Genomic DNA, 15,892 nt, shown 5'->3' with positions numbered 1-15,892 from the left:
GAAAAAGTGCCATCAACAGCATTCATAAGGCGATACTGTAAAGGATAACATATGTTACAAAGCCTGCACACAGACAGCTGTCAAATGTTTTCACAAAATGTTGGATGGCTGGTTGGTTGTTGTTGGTTGCACTCAGCAATATTCCAGTGAGTGAGTGAGTTAAGTTTTATGCCGCACTTAGCAATATTCCAGCTATATGGTAGCAGTCTGCAAATATTCAAGTCTGGACCAGAAAATCCAGTGATGAACAGCATAATCAGCGATCTATGCAATTGGGATACGATAACATGTGTCAACCAAGTCAGTGAGCCTGACCACCCAATCCCGTTAGTCACGCCTTGAATGGGACAAGAATGGGTTACTGAAGACCAATTCTAACCCAGATCTTCACGGGTCCCACAAACTGTAGAATCATGCATAATTGACATATTTTCATCCATAACACCCCTAATTATATTTCTCACAATCAGTACAAAACATTACTAAAAGATCAAATAGGGTGTTACAGAAATATTTCAGTGTTACATTATGACATGTTTCAATCAGCAGCACATATTTTCATTTGACCATAATATGTCAGTTCAACGCATGAATTACTCGCAAAAACTGAACTAAAGATGTTCAGTGTTTCTCTTCCAAAACTTCATTTTCACTTTTTAACAGTGGTTGCCCAATATCACAACAATAATATGTTTCAAAACATTACATTGTCACATATTTTCATGACACCTAAGTAGTACCTTTTCATTGTCTTTAACCAGCTTCTCCACCTGTTCTGTATGGATCTTCTTAAGAGCTTCAACTTGGCGTGAGTGTTTCATTGCAAGGCGTTTACGCTCCTCAATAAACTTTTTCATGTTGTTGGAGTTAAGCTCTCGTATCCGCCTATAATGAAACACATAAAATTTCTAACATCTTTCTCAGCATCTTTATCAATGAACAAAACATAGTCCAGGTCGTACTTAATACTGTAGACAACCAAAAGAAGTAATAATCAAAACCAAACTATTTCATATGCCAAACTGTATTCTTTAAACCATTCTGAATCATAATCCTGAAATATACTGAAAGAAGATAATTCTCAATATCTTTACAGAAGTGTATTCCAAATAACATCAGTACTGTAAAAGATCATTTGCATGTTTGATATAGAAATACATTAGTTACGAATTCAAGCCACACCTATCTCTTTCTGCTTTGTTTTTGATTGATCTATCATTTTGCACCATCTTGAAAGACTCCATTGACTGCTTGGCTTGGTTTGCCTTCAGTTCCTTGTTCTCCCTGAAACAACAATTAAAACCATCATTCTCTTGCCATTCACCTTGGTAACAGTGCTATGATCAGAAACTAACCAAGGGAGATAGTCCAAATAAAAAAATTAAAAAAATTTATCTCCCCTTGCCCACACACATGAACCAATGAAATGTAGATTGTATCCTTACATACGGATATGGACAGTGGTGTTAATAGAATCTTGAAAACAAGCCAAACAATGTGAGCAATGCTCACTAATACTCTGACTGTGACTCCCAACTTCAGCTGAACAACAATAAATAGTGAACCAAACTTCTGCAACGCATCTCTCTCATGGTAGACAATACCAACTTCTGCCTCTCAAGAACCTCATTTTGACCAATACTTTTCAAGCATTGGTTGAAGAAACTTTTACAAGCTCAAATTCTTAAATTGCTGTAATTTTTCAAAAAATAAAGATGTAATTTGCACTGCACCTCTCCTATATACAAAGATTTCCCCAAATTTGAAAAGAATCCAAAAAAGCTTTTTCAAATTATTGGGTTCACAAAAATGTCTTCAGACAGATGGAAAGAATTCCTTGGTATCTACATAGTATAATAAAATCATTCTGTAATGTACATCTTATTTACAACATTTTAAGCCCAACCGCCATTTTGGATATCAAATTGTGTCCAAGGTGGCTGTATTGGATTTCAATTGTTTCTAGACATACTTTTCTTGTTTGCTCTCGAGCTCCTTAAGCTGGTCATGGTGTGCATCCTCCAGGAGTTTGACGAGGAAGTCATTTTGCTGGGTGATGTGCTCCTTCCTCATCTCATGCTCCTCCGCCACCTGCCGCAGACACATGTCGGACCATTCCTTGGTCTGGTCCACCACCAGCTCCTTCACCTGACCAACACACACACAACATGTACACTGTCTGGAAACACAGGACATATTTCACAATGAAACCAGTACAGGCCAGAAGTCTGGGGACAGTTGCATATACATTCTCATCTTCAACTGGGTTGTCAGTCAGAAACAGACGATTGAAAAATTCTCATACAGAAGAATGAGTGAGTGAGTGAGTTTAGTTTTACGCCACTCAGCAATATTCCAGCTATATTGCAGCGGTCTGTAAATCATCGAGTCTGGACCAGACAATCCAGTGATCAACAGCATGAGCATCGATATGCAAACCTGGGAACAAGCATTGGTTACCCGAAGGCTCATTCTAACCCGGACCTTCACTGGTTTCATACAGAACAAACAATGACCTTTTAATCTAACATAAGCATCACTAAATATGTGGGTAAATGTTGTTTTACACCTCAGCATTATTTCAATGCTATGACAGTCATTGCCATCTAGCACATGGTCATATTCTGAACCTGCAGCTCTGCTTTACTGAAAATATTAATACAGTATAACATTGTCATGTCAAAGTATGTCTGTTGAACTTATGGTTGCCTCTAAGTAAAAGCTTGTTCCCCCTGTATTCCTTATTTAGTCATCATTATGTGGTAGCGTTGAACCTCGAATAACTCAAGTATATACACGCGAGTCCGGTAATTCTGCGCAGCGTACTTCCGTATCAAAGGTAAACATCGTCTGCTACCACATTTACGTTTGAAATCGGGACATTTCTACAAGGGACTGGCTTTTAATCACTAAAGGTAAGTAAATAACAGTAATTGACAGTTTTATGAAAATTCGTTTTCTTCAGACTTTTAAACCTTTTTCTTCATTATTCATAATTGGATTTAATATGAAACACTCTTCCTTACATTGATGAAGTGATTTTTGAAAATAATCTGGCCCTAATACGCTTCCATACTTCGGATCTCCAGCTGGATGTTATGCGCATCAGTTGCTGCGCAGAATTACCGGACAGCAAGCGATGTCGTCAGAAGACCGGTAAGGTCAACCGTATGGCATAATGCAACGTTAGAATCTTATAGTCGTCAATAAAACTTATATTTCTAGGTAAATATGATGCATACCAGCATGTTTAGTCGCGTAAACCACAAAAAATAAGAGACGTTTGTTGCCGTGTTGTGATCGATGTGCTTAGGTGCACGGAATTACCGGACGGCATTGTACATTAGTCCCTTCAACTTGGACACAATGGTGTTTGACTGTATAATTACTTCGCTGATTTTTCTTCAATCAGTTCTATTTCTAAGCCTTCAAGCCACAATGGTGTGTTGCTATTTGTTCATGTCAGTGGAGTGTCCACACCGGAGGTTAACTACACAAAGGAACAGTCAAACATTATCTTTTCTTCCTGATAAAGATTTTTGGCCTTTTCAGATTTTGTTTTCAACTAAACCACACAACTAACAAGATAAACACTACCTTGGCTTTGTGGTCTGTGACAAGGTTCTGCACTTTGTCTTCAGTAGCCATTTTCAAATCAGTCAAAGAACTCTCCCTGGAAAAGACAAGCAACTAGCTGTGAATACCAGGGTCTTTCATCAGTGATGAAAAGACTGTCTTCCAAAAACACTGAACATGAGGTGGGGGTCTGAGGTACAATATGAATTATGCATAAACTGTAATGGCATGTTTCACAGAACAGTCTGAACTGAAACCTATGGAATTCCGCTGATATGGCGAAAATTCGCAACCGTGCTTTATCGTTCACATTAACATATCTCCTGGTGAAGGTCGATGTCAATCATTTGAAAATATGCAAACCTTGACACTTCCATGGCAAACCGTTTCTTATTCTCATATAACCTGACCCTTGCAACCATCAGGTTCAGTTTCACAATACCGTCTTTACAATAACAATATCTTACAGGTTCTGGTGATACTGCATATACTTGTGATTCTCACTTTATTGCATTTAGCTGGTAAAGTACAAGAAACCTCTCTTTAGGAGTTTCAACTAACAACCCCATGGAGCTGTAGAAAGATGACTAACCCCTTCTTCTTGAGCTTCTTCTCAAGGTTCTTCTCTGCAGCCAGCTTCTCCTTGTCGTGACTTGCAACAAGCTTGTCCACCACAGTACAATGCTGCTTTTGCATCAACACACGCTCCTTCTGGAACTTCTTCTTCAGCATCTCCATGTCCTTCTGCTGCTTCTTCAGCAACTTGAAAAAGGATTTGTCCTGCATCAGGTGGTCACGGGTCACAGGGTCAAACAGCACCTCATCAGCTATCAAGCAGAAAAACACTGTAAGTCATGGTTTGAGATGATATTTAGAAGACAACATGACAAGATAAATTCCTGATATGCGATAATAAAGAGTAATGAGGTTGTTATATCCTAGTCAAATGACATTTTGCCATGATAGATAAAATACAGAAATTTGAAAGAATCTGTTATCTCTTTGTCAGTAGTATTTTTAAGAAACTGAATGTCTTCACGCTGTCATAGTCAGTGAAGATGGACAATACTCCAATGTAAATGCATGACTGATGGCTTGGTGCACTGCCATAGTTTCATCAATGATATACACACAATTATAGTAGGACAAAGAATTGTGGCATTGTTGGTGCAGTTGGTTTCATAAACGGTTGTATTCCATTGGTTTCCATTGTGCGATGTTTCATTTGAGCCTCTGTTCATTCTATTAGCTGATGGAATGTGACAAGTGTTAATGGTATTGCATCATGCAGGCTATCAATATCTGACTGAGACATGTCATGTATTTTGATAAAGTGTGAGTGGGTTGGGTTTGACCCTGTTTTATCACAGCTTGGCAGATTACACACTGACCAAAATCTGAAATGCACAAGACTTGAGCTTGTCAGTTTGGCAGTTGTTTAGAATTAACAAACACTAAGGTAAACGTACAAAAGGTATTACACCATGTCATCTTCATTTGACATAATAACATGCATTCAGAAAGGACAGAAATGGCGAACTAACACTGTGAACCCACCTTTCTTATCTGGCTTGTTAGTCGGTTGAGGGGTTGTTGGATTGGGCTGAATCTGGCCATTTGACGATGGAGCTGGAGTCTTGACAGGCTTGGAAGAAGGTTCTGGCTTGTGGACCACCGGCACATCACTGATGTCTTTTTCATCAATGCCCATATCTCGCATCTGTTGCTCACGCTTCTCAGCCAGAGTAACATAGGCCATGGGGTCCGACAAAGCATTGACAAAATCTGGAAACAAATTGTTAGTCTGTGCAAGAAGCTGGTAATTTAATAGCTGACAATATTCATACAGGTAGCTGGTAGCTAGAACCCCAACACATTTAGAAAACAATCGTTTAGTCTTTTGTCTGTCAGACTGTAACTTGTTAGGCCTGTAGCTGGTATGATTTGACAGGACTGAGAACTGAGTGTAAACTTGTTCACATATTCATACTCTTGCTTATCATGAAAATAACTTTTGTGGGTGATACAAACCTCCAAATCCTTCTGGGACATAGGTTTTAAGGATGATTCTGCAGAAAACTGTTGGCAGTGAGAGAGGAAAGTTTCCTTCAGTACGTAAGGAGATGTGTCTATAACCTGCAAACATATGAATGATAATCTTCAATTACATTTGACTCATGAATCTGACACAACAGATGATGATGATGATGATGATGATGATGATGATGATGATGATGATGATGATGATGATAAATAAATATTTCCATTTCCCTGAAAGATTCCTTCAAGAAGAGGCAGAGAGATTTGGGAATGTGACCATGGACAGTATTTACGTGCACTACACACAATGTATTGTTCATGGTCCAGCATGATTTTGAATGTTACCTCAGTCATATCATGGTGTGTTGGCTTAATAGTTGATGTAAGCTCAGTCAGGTCATTCAACACTGACAGAAAATTCTGGATTCTCAGATGACTGGGACTCTTGTGAAAAACATGTCAGTTATAACATCCTAAAGATCATGTAGCAATCCACAGTAACGGCCTACCTGCTTGAAGCCCATCTAACGGCAGGATCCTCTGTCCTATCAGTTTGCCTGTCTCTTCATATACAGCAATGCGTAATACTGCTAACTCTGGTAATACTACCTGGGAACAGACATTAAGCAAGCAGAAATATTAGTGACTGTTTCAGTAAGTTAATCCTGGCTTCTGGGACCAATTTTCAAAAACTTGCAGCACTGTAATAGCCAACGTTTTGAGTGACAGCAGTCTGAGACAGTCATACGAGTGCAGGGTCCCATTCAATAAGACGATTGTCACTCCCATACTTTGGCACAGGCTCAGAGTGAGTGAGCTTACTTTTACGCCGCTTTTTGCAATATTCCAGCAATATCACAGCAGGGGACACTTGAAATGGCCTTCACACATTCTACCAATGTGGGGAATCGAACCTGGATCTTCGGTGTGACAAGTGAAAGCTTAAACCACAAGGCTACCACACCACCCACAGATATTGAACAATCATAGAACTACATTTCACAGAACGGGGCAAAGGGCTCCATTACTGACATGTAGTCTGCTTGATCTGGTCCACAACAACTTTATGAGATGAGTCAAACTGGATATGTAAAGTCACAAGTTCCTGGCAAGTCGAGGATCTATCTGGCGATCATATTATCATATCCAGTACACAATGGTGAGTGGATGCAACCATTTAATGACATCTGTGAGGATTTCTGTTTTCAAATCAGCAAGAGTGAGTGAGGGAGTAAATGCTTTAAACTGCATCAGCAATACTGCAGCTGTTCTAGCTGGCCACAGTGAACAGCATGTTAAGTGACAGATCCTCATTTACTCAGGAATTATCAGTAAGACATTGCACTATGATACATAATTTAGGAAGTCACACAAGATAGTGTCTTTAGAGTTATGAATCTTCTGTTCAGTTTTCCATATGCTACTTATGTTCAAAAATAGTATGTGAAACATTTCAATTGAGTGAGTGAGTTTAGTTTTACGACGCTTTTAGCAATATTCCAGCAATATCACGTTGGGGTAACACCAGAAATGGGCTTCATGCATGTGGGGAACTGAACCTGGGTCTTTGACATGACGAGCGATAGAGAGATATACAGCTGAACTCAAAGTTACAGAAACAAACTGCCAGTCTGAGCTTACTTTTCTGAAGACGAAAGGATCCTCGTTATAGACGGGGTTGAGACCATTGTTAGGGATCACACGTGTTCGGAACTCCCTGCGAATTGTGTCTGTGGGTAATCCATACATGTCCACCTCCACATAGGTACCGATCTTCTTGTCAGACAAAAACTGGCCAGAGATCACCTGAAGGAAAACAATAAGTCATGTGGCATAAACCCTGTGTATAATGTATATAATATAATACGAAGTTGGACAATCACAGACTCTGACATCTTTGTACCAGACTTCAGTTTAGAGTAGCTCTTTAATAAACAATCCTCTCATCATATGATATCACATACATCATCATGTCACATGGCAAATACTGTTGTGTGCTTGACATATCATACTTTTTGTATGAAAACGTGGTATGCTTTAGTCCCTTCAGTCCAATTTGTTCTAAAAGATTTGAACATGATTTCAGAACATCTTTTGTTCATGCATGTCCACAAAACCAAACAAATAAGACCATGCCCTCCTGTAAACTACTGTTCCTGACTGGCTGATAATACTGTGCACTTGTCGAGACAGTTCTGATCTAAAAAGTCTTCTCAAACCAGTCAAAAACTTCAGAAGCTTCCCATTGTATTATATTTCAACAAGTAATTGCACAACCAAACTGAAATTCCTGTACTACAATTAGTAATCATGCAATGAACTGCAAAACATTTCTTTCTTTACCTGCACTGAGCAATGAGCAGCTATCACACCATCCACTGGGCTCTCAGAAAAAGGGTCAAAAGTTCGGTCAGGTCGTCTCATGAAGTCCGGCTTCAAGAGATAACTGTAAAATATCAAAAGACATTCTTCAAGACGCATATGAAAAGATTGAGTTTACACATTGAGTCATGTCAATGGATTAGAATCAGGTTCATGTTTTGTTTATTCAGCTTTGTGTACATACCCACAGTTGCCATTGTACTCAAACTTTCCCTGGTTGAGCTGCATTGCAAGGTCTGAAGTTTGGAAGTTGAGCGAAACCATCTGACAGCCTGCATTCCAGAAAATCTGCAATTCATGGAATGTAAAATGTTAGATACAATGGTTTCATTGATTAGAGCAATACATAGGTCAGGTTTCGAACTGACAAATTTCCAGAATTATGACAAATTCTGATACATGCATCATTACACTTTTACTAGCCTTCCAAACACTTGTTAATTTCAGTAGTTTGTACTGATACTATTAGATTCCTGAAACTGGAAAGGTGTTTTCAAGTCTATAGGACCAGTGAGAGCTACCAGTAATCATATCACTTAAGACCAAAAGTGTTCAGAATTTCTTTTGGATATTCGGCAACTAAACCCTTAAATAACTAGGAGTGAAATGATACATTGGAGCACTGTTGCATTTCAAGTTATCAGGCAATGACATGATACATAATATTTTCCTTCCGTATAGATACCAGACAATACATATGTTAATATTAAAATGTATTACTTGCTATGCTTTCAATGACCTGCCATACTGACATATGTGTTGTAATTAGTGAATCACTACCAGAAATGGACACGACAAACACACCTTTTCAGCATGCTTTTCTTTTAGAATTTGTTCTGAAATATTTATTGTCAAGCAGTTTTCATACAATTTGGTGTAAATAGGAGTATCGTGATACAGATTGTATTGCGATCTTAGAATCATGACATGTATCAAATAGTGACCACTAGTATCATTTCACCACTTAATATAGTCCACAATTTCTAAGATCACATCTGAAAATATTTCTCTGCCTAGACCCCAATCACTGTCTAAAAGTTCATTACAGCTTGGTTTGTTAGCCTCAGGCATAATTATAAAGGACCAAGGAGGTCTGTTCAGCATTTCAGCAGAGCAGCCATGTGCAGTACATGGGGTAGTAGCACCAACAACCACCATAACAGAAACTAGAAACAGAGTCACCGATATTGATCATGCTTATGTGGAATATCATATTCAAATATAGGTTCAAAGATCATAATTATGGAAAGATGCACAAATACACATATAGATCCACTAGTGAGATGATTTTAGGTTTGATAACATGATGGAATATACAATCAAATGATATGTCCATGAATTCTGAGTATGTCTCCCCTATTTTGAAAACAGTAACAATGTCATGTGCTGCTATAATGTCAAACAAACATGGCTTATAAGTGTCTGGTAAAATGTATTGGCACTGGAATACATCTTAGTGAGTGACTGTGTGGGAGAATAACTTTGAATGACACAGTGCATAATCCTTTTCTTTTTTTGCAGAATGTTAAATTTATCATGGAGGTAGAAAGTGTAGATAAATGGAATGTGCATGTAGCTCATAATGGCGAGGGCTGGTGACATTCACCACTTTGGCAGAACCAAAATAAACACACAAAAATCATAATCAGGGTCCAGAGTACTGGATTCCAACCTATCACAAGCAGATCCTGGTAGTAAGGGGACATAACTCTGAATGGCTGCAGACCAAACCTCCCTGAATCAACACTGTCCAGTCAAAGAAGTACCATATGGATGTGATAGGAGGTCAGTAAGTGCCCGTGGGACAGTGCAAGTGTGCAAAGGGAGATGCTATTAGCTTACCTGTGGCATGTAGTTACTGGAATCAACCCGACCTCCTTTTGGGTAGATTCGACTCATCTGACGCTTGTTGTAACTGGCTTTGTTAAGGTCCATGTCTTCACACGTCATTTACGTTTTGGCCTTTTGTCCAAACATTTGCTAATGTCATACACAAATAAAACATCTGCAGCCTCATTTAAAAACATACCCTTACCGGGGTGTAAGACTTTGGATTAGGTTTCTGAAAATATTTGTATGTCTTGTTTTTAACAAAAAAGCACATCAAATTGAAATGGAGTCCAAAAACTGATGCTACAGTATGTATTACTTTTCATAATAAAACTTAAAGTTTGATTTCAACAGTTTAATTATAACTGTATTTTTTCATCACCCAGACAAAACTTAATGAAAACTTTTTATCTGGTACATACTGAACCTGGTAAAATGTCAAAACAATTTAACATAATTAGTGAAAATGACAAGGTAACAGCATTCTCATGGATGCTCTATATGTTCATGCTAAAGACTCATGCACACTAGTAACTAGAAACGTTCGCGAAGTACACACAATGGTTACAATACAATGGCATTAAGCAAGTAACATTAAAAGTACACTCCGTGCAGTACAATATGGGGATCTACCTGTCCTGGGGGTACAGATCTGTGTGTTGAGTGCAGACATGTACATATAATGTTTCAGGTACCACAAGAGGAGTGCTTTACATACAAGGAACATGTGCTTACTTGGTCTGGAAGTGTTTCTCCTAGTCAGTTTAGGAAACTAATTGTATGATACATAAACAGCACAGCTACCTGCATAGGTAACATACAGTCAACTTTATAACATATTTCATCCAAAATAGTCACTGCATCAGCGAAATATAGTACTTTTTAAAAAAACAACAAATCACACAGTATTTTCCCCTGCTTCTGGTATCCCACTTGCTTTTTGTTGGGAGCATGATAAAAGTATTTTGGCAAAAGCTCTTATTTTTGTGGTGGTGTATTGCTTTCAAAAGTTCCCTACACTAACCTATTCTATATAGACAGTTTGTACACTTTTAGTTCCTCCTTACGGCAGGCTAATTCAAGAATAGGGAAATGACTCTGTCAGGACTTATAGTTTTCTTCCCAAATTGGAATGCTACCAGTTCAACTGAATTGTGCATAAATATAATTCAAATAAGATGTCTAACTTTAAAACAACCCAAGGATTGTCACAAAAGCATTGTAAATACACCCTCTGAAATCATATCCAGGTCAGCAAAAACAGCTCAAGACTCAATATACGTCTTATTGATATCTTTCACTACCCCCCTAGCTGTGATGTGAAGACAGTACATTCACTGTTTTATATGTTGGTCTATCTAACAGCTTAACTGACCCCCAGGTATCTGTGGAGTGAGGAATATTCACTATGCCATACCTTGGTTTATCTCACAGCTATTTCCCCAGCAACATATAGACGTTAATCCCACTACATTACGTCTTGTTTATCTCACAGCTCAAAACTTCTCTCTATCAGGACTCCAGATAAGGGCCGTATCGGCGTGTGTACGGATAAAAAATATGCACGATACGGTAGGAAATAATTTGGAAAACGTAGCAGATACGCACCACAACAATGGTGTACGGTCTTAGAATCATTTACAGACGTATTTATTGGAAAAAGTATTGTTTTTTTGTACATTGACCTGTTTACACAAGACTAGCAATGTTGTGGTGCATATATGAAACAAAACGCAAGATTACTGATACTCCATTAATTTCTATTCAGTACTCTAACTGTACTCTTAAGGTTTTCCAGTACTCCTATATTGAAAAAATAAGGAGTATGTACTCCTGCTGTTGAAAAATTATCTGGAGCCATGTCTATGTTACATATTTGGTCCATCTCTAGATTATCGTTCCCCTGTATATATGCATTTCAAATACAGTCACTGCTGTCACAACATCAAGGAAAGGATACTCATTTAGTTCTATACAAGAATGTTTGATCAATTGTAGTGCAGCTGACTCATTGAAGGAAGACATATTGAAATGACATCCGATGGCTGAACAAAGAGAGAATAATATTTAAACATTCAATCACAACTAGTATCACTCTGTCCAGCATGATAAACACATACATGATAGCTACCTTTCTCCTCTTATATGCTGAAGAAGCAGGATCCATAGCACAGTGAGTTCTTACACTGAAAAACTCACAGACCTCTTCACAGATGGTTTCCCCCAGAAATGGATATTCTTTAAACTGTTTTAGATTGCCCATGCCATAAATTTTGACCAAAACATGGAGACTCTTTGTAAACTATACAACTGTGAACATAAATAGAATGCTTTCTTTCCCTTTCAGTATTAACACCAAATATCATATATGTGCTTATCAAAAGGAAAACATTATATACCGGTACACAAAAACCAGGAAAGTTACATGAATAATATATTTTCAGATCTAACATCCGTTGCTCATGATATGATATTCTGCTGACCAATTTAAGGAGAAAAGTCAGGTTGTATGTCAATTACAGGATGCAATGAGAAATGTTTCTGAAGGGGACATGATTATTGATATCGAGAGTACCAATGTTGGAAAAACAGCGAGTGACTGTTTTATCCACCTGGATACTGCATGGTCTGTCAGCTGAATGGAGAATCTCAGAAGCAAAACTTTCCTGATTTTTGCATAAACAAAACATTTGACAACAGTTATCCTAGGAATGTTGTCCATCACAGTGTAATAATACATGCACACAAACGGTCATCTGTCAATCTCTAGTGCAACAGACAACAATACAACTTATGACAAACCTGCAGGCAGCACTATGCTTGTATATCTGGCTACTGATGTACCATCACTACCATTAGGAATACTGTTCTACCTTATCCCTAACAGTCAGCTACAATGATAATTAATGCTATAAACAGGAAAAGAATGGACAATTACAATCAAGAAATGGAACATTAACATTCCATAATGATATATTATCTCTGAGAAGTAACTTATTTTGACACTAAATATACCAACCGGGTCATTTAACATTTTTTAAAAGGGCAGGTGAATGGCCAGTGCTTATCATGCCACGTAAATATTCGCAAGTCGTTATGGATGTTTCAAGTACATTCTGAGATGACCTACGGAAAACGACCAAGTCACAAACAATTGCAGATGTTTGTATTAAGCATGCCATGACTTCTCCACACACAGACATCCACACAACACAAGTCCACCTAATCCTGCAATGCAAGTTAGTTGTCATGTTAATATCATGCAAACAGTCATATGAGTGCAAACAAACATATCAACGCAACAGGTTAGTCTAAAGCATGCAAATCTCTCATCAGTCCAAGTCTGCTCATTTTTGTGCAATGACAAAATGTTTCAGAAAAAAACCATGCAGTTATAAAATGGGGAAAATGTTAAGTTTTGAAATGTGAAGTTGAAAAGGATACTTTACTAACTCAATGGCTTGTGTCTTTAGGTAGCCAAGCCCAGTGTTTTCGTTGAAAGAGGACATATGATAGTGTATGTTCCTCTCTGAAATAGGATTTTCAAATAGTGAAAAATTACCAGTTTCCATTCATGGAGGATTTACTAGATAACTAAACACATCTGAACCAAATTATCCACTTAATCTTGAGGACAAAGACAGAAATTCTCAGCAGTTACAAAACACCACTATCGAGAAAACATTTTGTCACAAAATGGAGGTACAAGGAATATGTGAGTTATTTACTCATCTTTGTGAAGAAAAGCGGATTTGTTAAGAAGTAAATGTTGTTTGATCGTTATGTATCCCAAACCACAAAAGAAGAAGATAGTTTAATAGAAATGAAATGAAGTTTAACCCACCACATTAGGAATATCATCGCTGCTCATCGAAGGATGACAGTATACCTGACTGTAGTTTTCAAAATGAACGCTAGTTTGCTTGCCAGAGTCTACTAAAGCCAACAATGTTATCCACAATGACAAGTAAGATTTGAGTGAGTGAGTGAGGTTACTTCACGCCATACTCAGCAATATTCCAGCTATATGTCGGCGGTCTGTAAATAATCAAGTCTGGACCAGACAATCCGAGATCAACAGTATGAGCATCGATCTAAGCAATTGGGATATGATGACATGTGTAAACCAAGTCAGCCACCCGATCCTGTTAGTCACGTCTTACGATAAGCATACCGTATATGACCGTCTATAAGCCGAATTTTGAGGACCAAAAAAAGCAGTTTGTAGAAGGGGGTCCTCTTATCCATGGGTTATGCTTTCGTCAAACTTTTTTCCAGGGGTAAGAAAACAACATCGTATCACTTCGCGTGAACAAACAACAGAAGACGACTTTGTCAGTAGAGACGTCAAATTTGCAATTAAACATCACTAGACAAGATTATTTACCTTTTAAGTTATAAGTTGTTTTTGCTGGGCATTGTATCATTTGCAGGGATTAAGATTACCGTGCGTATTTGTCTCGCATTACACAAAGCTGAAAATAGCAATCAGCTGTGCACACGTTTTCGCTTAACAAGTTCAAACATGCACAATAATATAACGGGATCTAATTCTGACGCAGTCATCAGTAAAATATAATACAGAAATGTAATTTTTTGAGTAAAATTGATATTTTATACTTATCCTGACTCATGCTCTTTTGCTTGTCTCCTTCCTCTTGCGAACATAGTGGAACACTTGTATCTCCCTAATTGAAGTTCCCTTCAATGTAAAATCACTAATTAGTACACCACGAGTTACCTCCCTTCCACAAGCTCGGGAACGAGGGCGTCACCTCTACCCATGTGCCTCACTCTCTCCTCATATACTGAGCCCAACATTTGAATTTACAGGGAAATCCAAAGTGTTATTTGGGGAGGATGGGAGGGCTGACCTCATGAGTCAGGATAAGTATAAAATATCAATTTTACTCAAAAAATTACATATTTTTCCTTATCCTGACTCATGCTCTTTTGCTTGTAGAATCCAACAGAGCGGAGGTGGGAATATATAATACTTTGGATTTTAATAATTAGTGATTTGAACTGTGATGATTGTAATAACCCTATGGGAACTTCATAAAGGCATTGAACTGATGAATTCCTGCTGCCAGCTTATCAGCTGCCATATAGAGGTTATTACAATGTACTTATTATGATAAGTATATATAATATTAATACAATGCTTAAGACTAATAGACTTAAGCTTGTTAATATGCTAGTATAAACTCCTTAGAGTTTGTTAGCTAAAATACTTTAAGATATAAACATAGCACTAAGCTTAAAATATGATTAATTTTAAGCTAATTATATAATAACAAACCTCTTTAGGGTTTGTTAGTTAAAAAATATTTATATGATATAGACAGTGCTGAGCTTAAGATATGAATAAGCTTTAGCTATATATATAACAGCAAACTTTGTAGAGTTTGTTAGCTAATACATTTTACAATATGAGTATAGTATTGTGCTTAAGATATAATTATCTTAAGCTACATATATAATAGCCAAACTTAGTAGAGTTTGTTAGCTAATATATTTTTTACAATATGAGTATAATACTGTGCTTAAGATATAATTAACTTAAGCTACATATATAATAGCCAAACTTAGTATAGTTTGTTAGCTAATATATTTTTACAATATGAGTATAGTACTGTGCTTAAGATATAATTAACTTAAGCTACATATATAATAGCCAAACTTAGTAAAGTTTGTTAGCTAATATATTTTTTACAATATGAGTATAGTACTGTGCTTAAGATATAATTAACTTAAGCTACATATACAATAGCCAAAAACTCTGTAGAGCTTATTAGCTAATAGATTTATAATGTAACCATAGTACTAAGCTTAAGATATGATTAGACTTAAGCTAAATGTATATAGCAAAAAACTCTCCTTAGAGTTTATTAACTAATATACTTTTATGTTATAAACATAGTACTGAGCTTAAGATATGATTAAACTTAAGCTATATATATATAATAGTAAAACTCCGTTTAGAGTTTGTTAGCTAATACATGTTATAATGTAACCATATTGCTTAAGATATGATGAAACTTAAGCCAAATAGCAAAAGCTC

At 37.2% G+C, this 15,892-nt stretch overlaps 1 protein-coding gene across 1 annotated transcript in view; it reads right to left on the bottom strand.

The window, feature by feature from the left end:
• LOC124283735 (1-phosphatidylinositol 4,5-bisphosphate phosphodiesterase beta-4-like) overlaps nt 1-15,892 on the bottom strand; it is a 100,618-nt gene that overhangs the window by 6,611 nt on the left and 78,115 nt on the right. The window contains 13 exon segments of the mRNA XM_046719759.1: nt 741-885; nt 1,183-1,284; nt 1,973-2,148; nt 3,598-3,673; nt 4,169-4,403; nt 5,134-5,361; nt 5,608-5,712; nt 6,126-6,225; nt 7,258-7,422; nt 7,960-8,062; nt 8,183-8,286; nt 9,841-9,913; nt 13,273-13,357. Coding sequence (XP_046575715.1) covers nt 741-885; nt 1,183-1,284; nt 1,973-2,148; nt 3,598-3,673; nt 4,169-4,403; nt 5,134-5,361; nt 5,608-5,712; nt 6,126-6,225; nt 7,258-7,422; nt 7,960-8,062; nt 8,183-8,286; nt 9,841-9,913; nt 13,273-13,357 — 1,697 coding nt within the window.

Source organism: Haliotis rubra, unplaced genomic scaffold (genome assembly GCF_003918875.1).
Source record: "Haliotis rubra isolate DU_JTF1 unplaced genomic scaffold, ASM391887v1 Scf32, whole genome shotgun sequence".
In the NCBI taxonomy this organism is placed as follows: Eukaryota; Metazoa; Mollusca; class Gastropoda; order Lepetellida; family Haliotidae; genus Haliotis; species Haliotis rubra.
The sequence above is the reverse complement of the archived record's forward strand: the minus strand, read 5'-3'. Positions and strand labels throughout refer to the sequence as shown.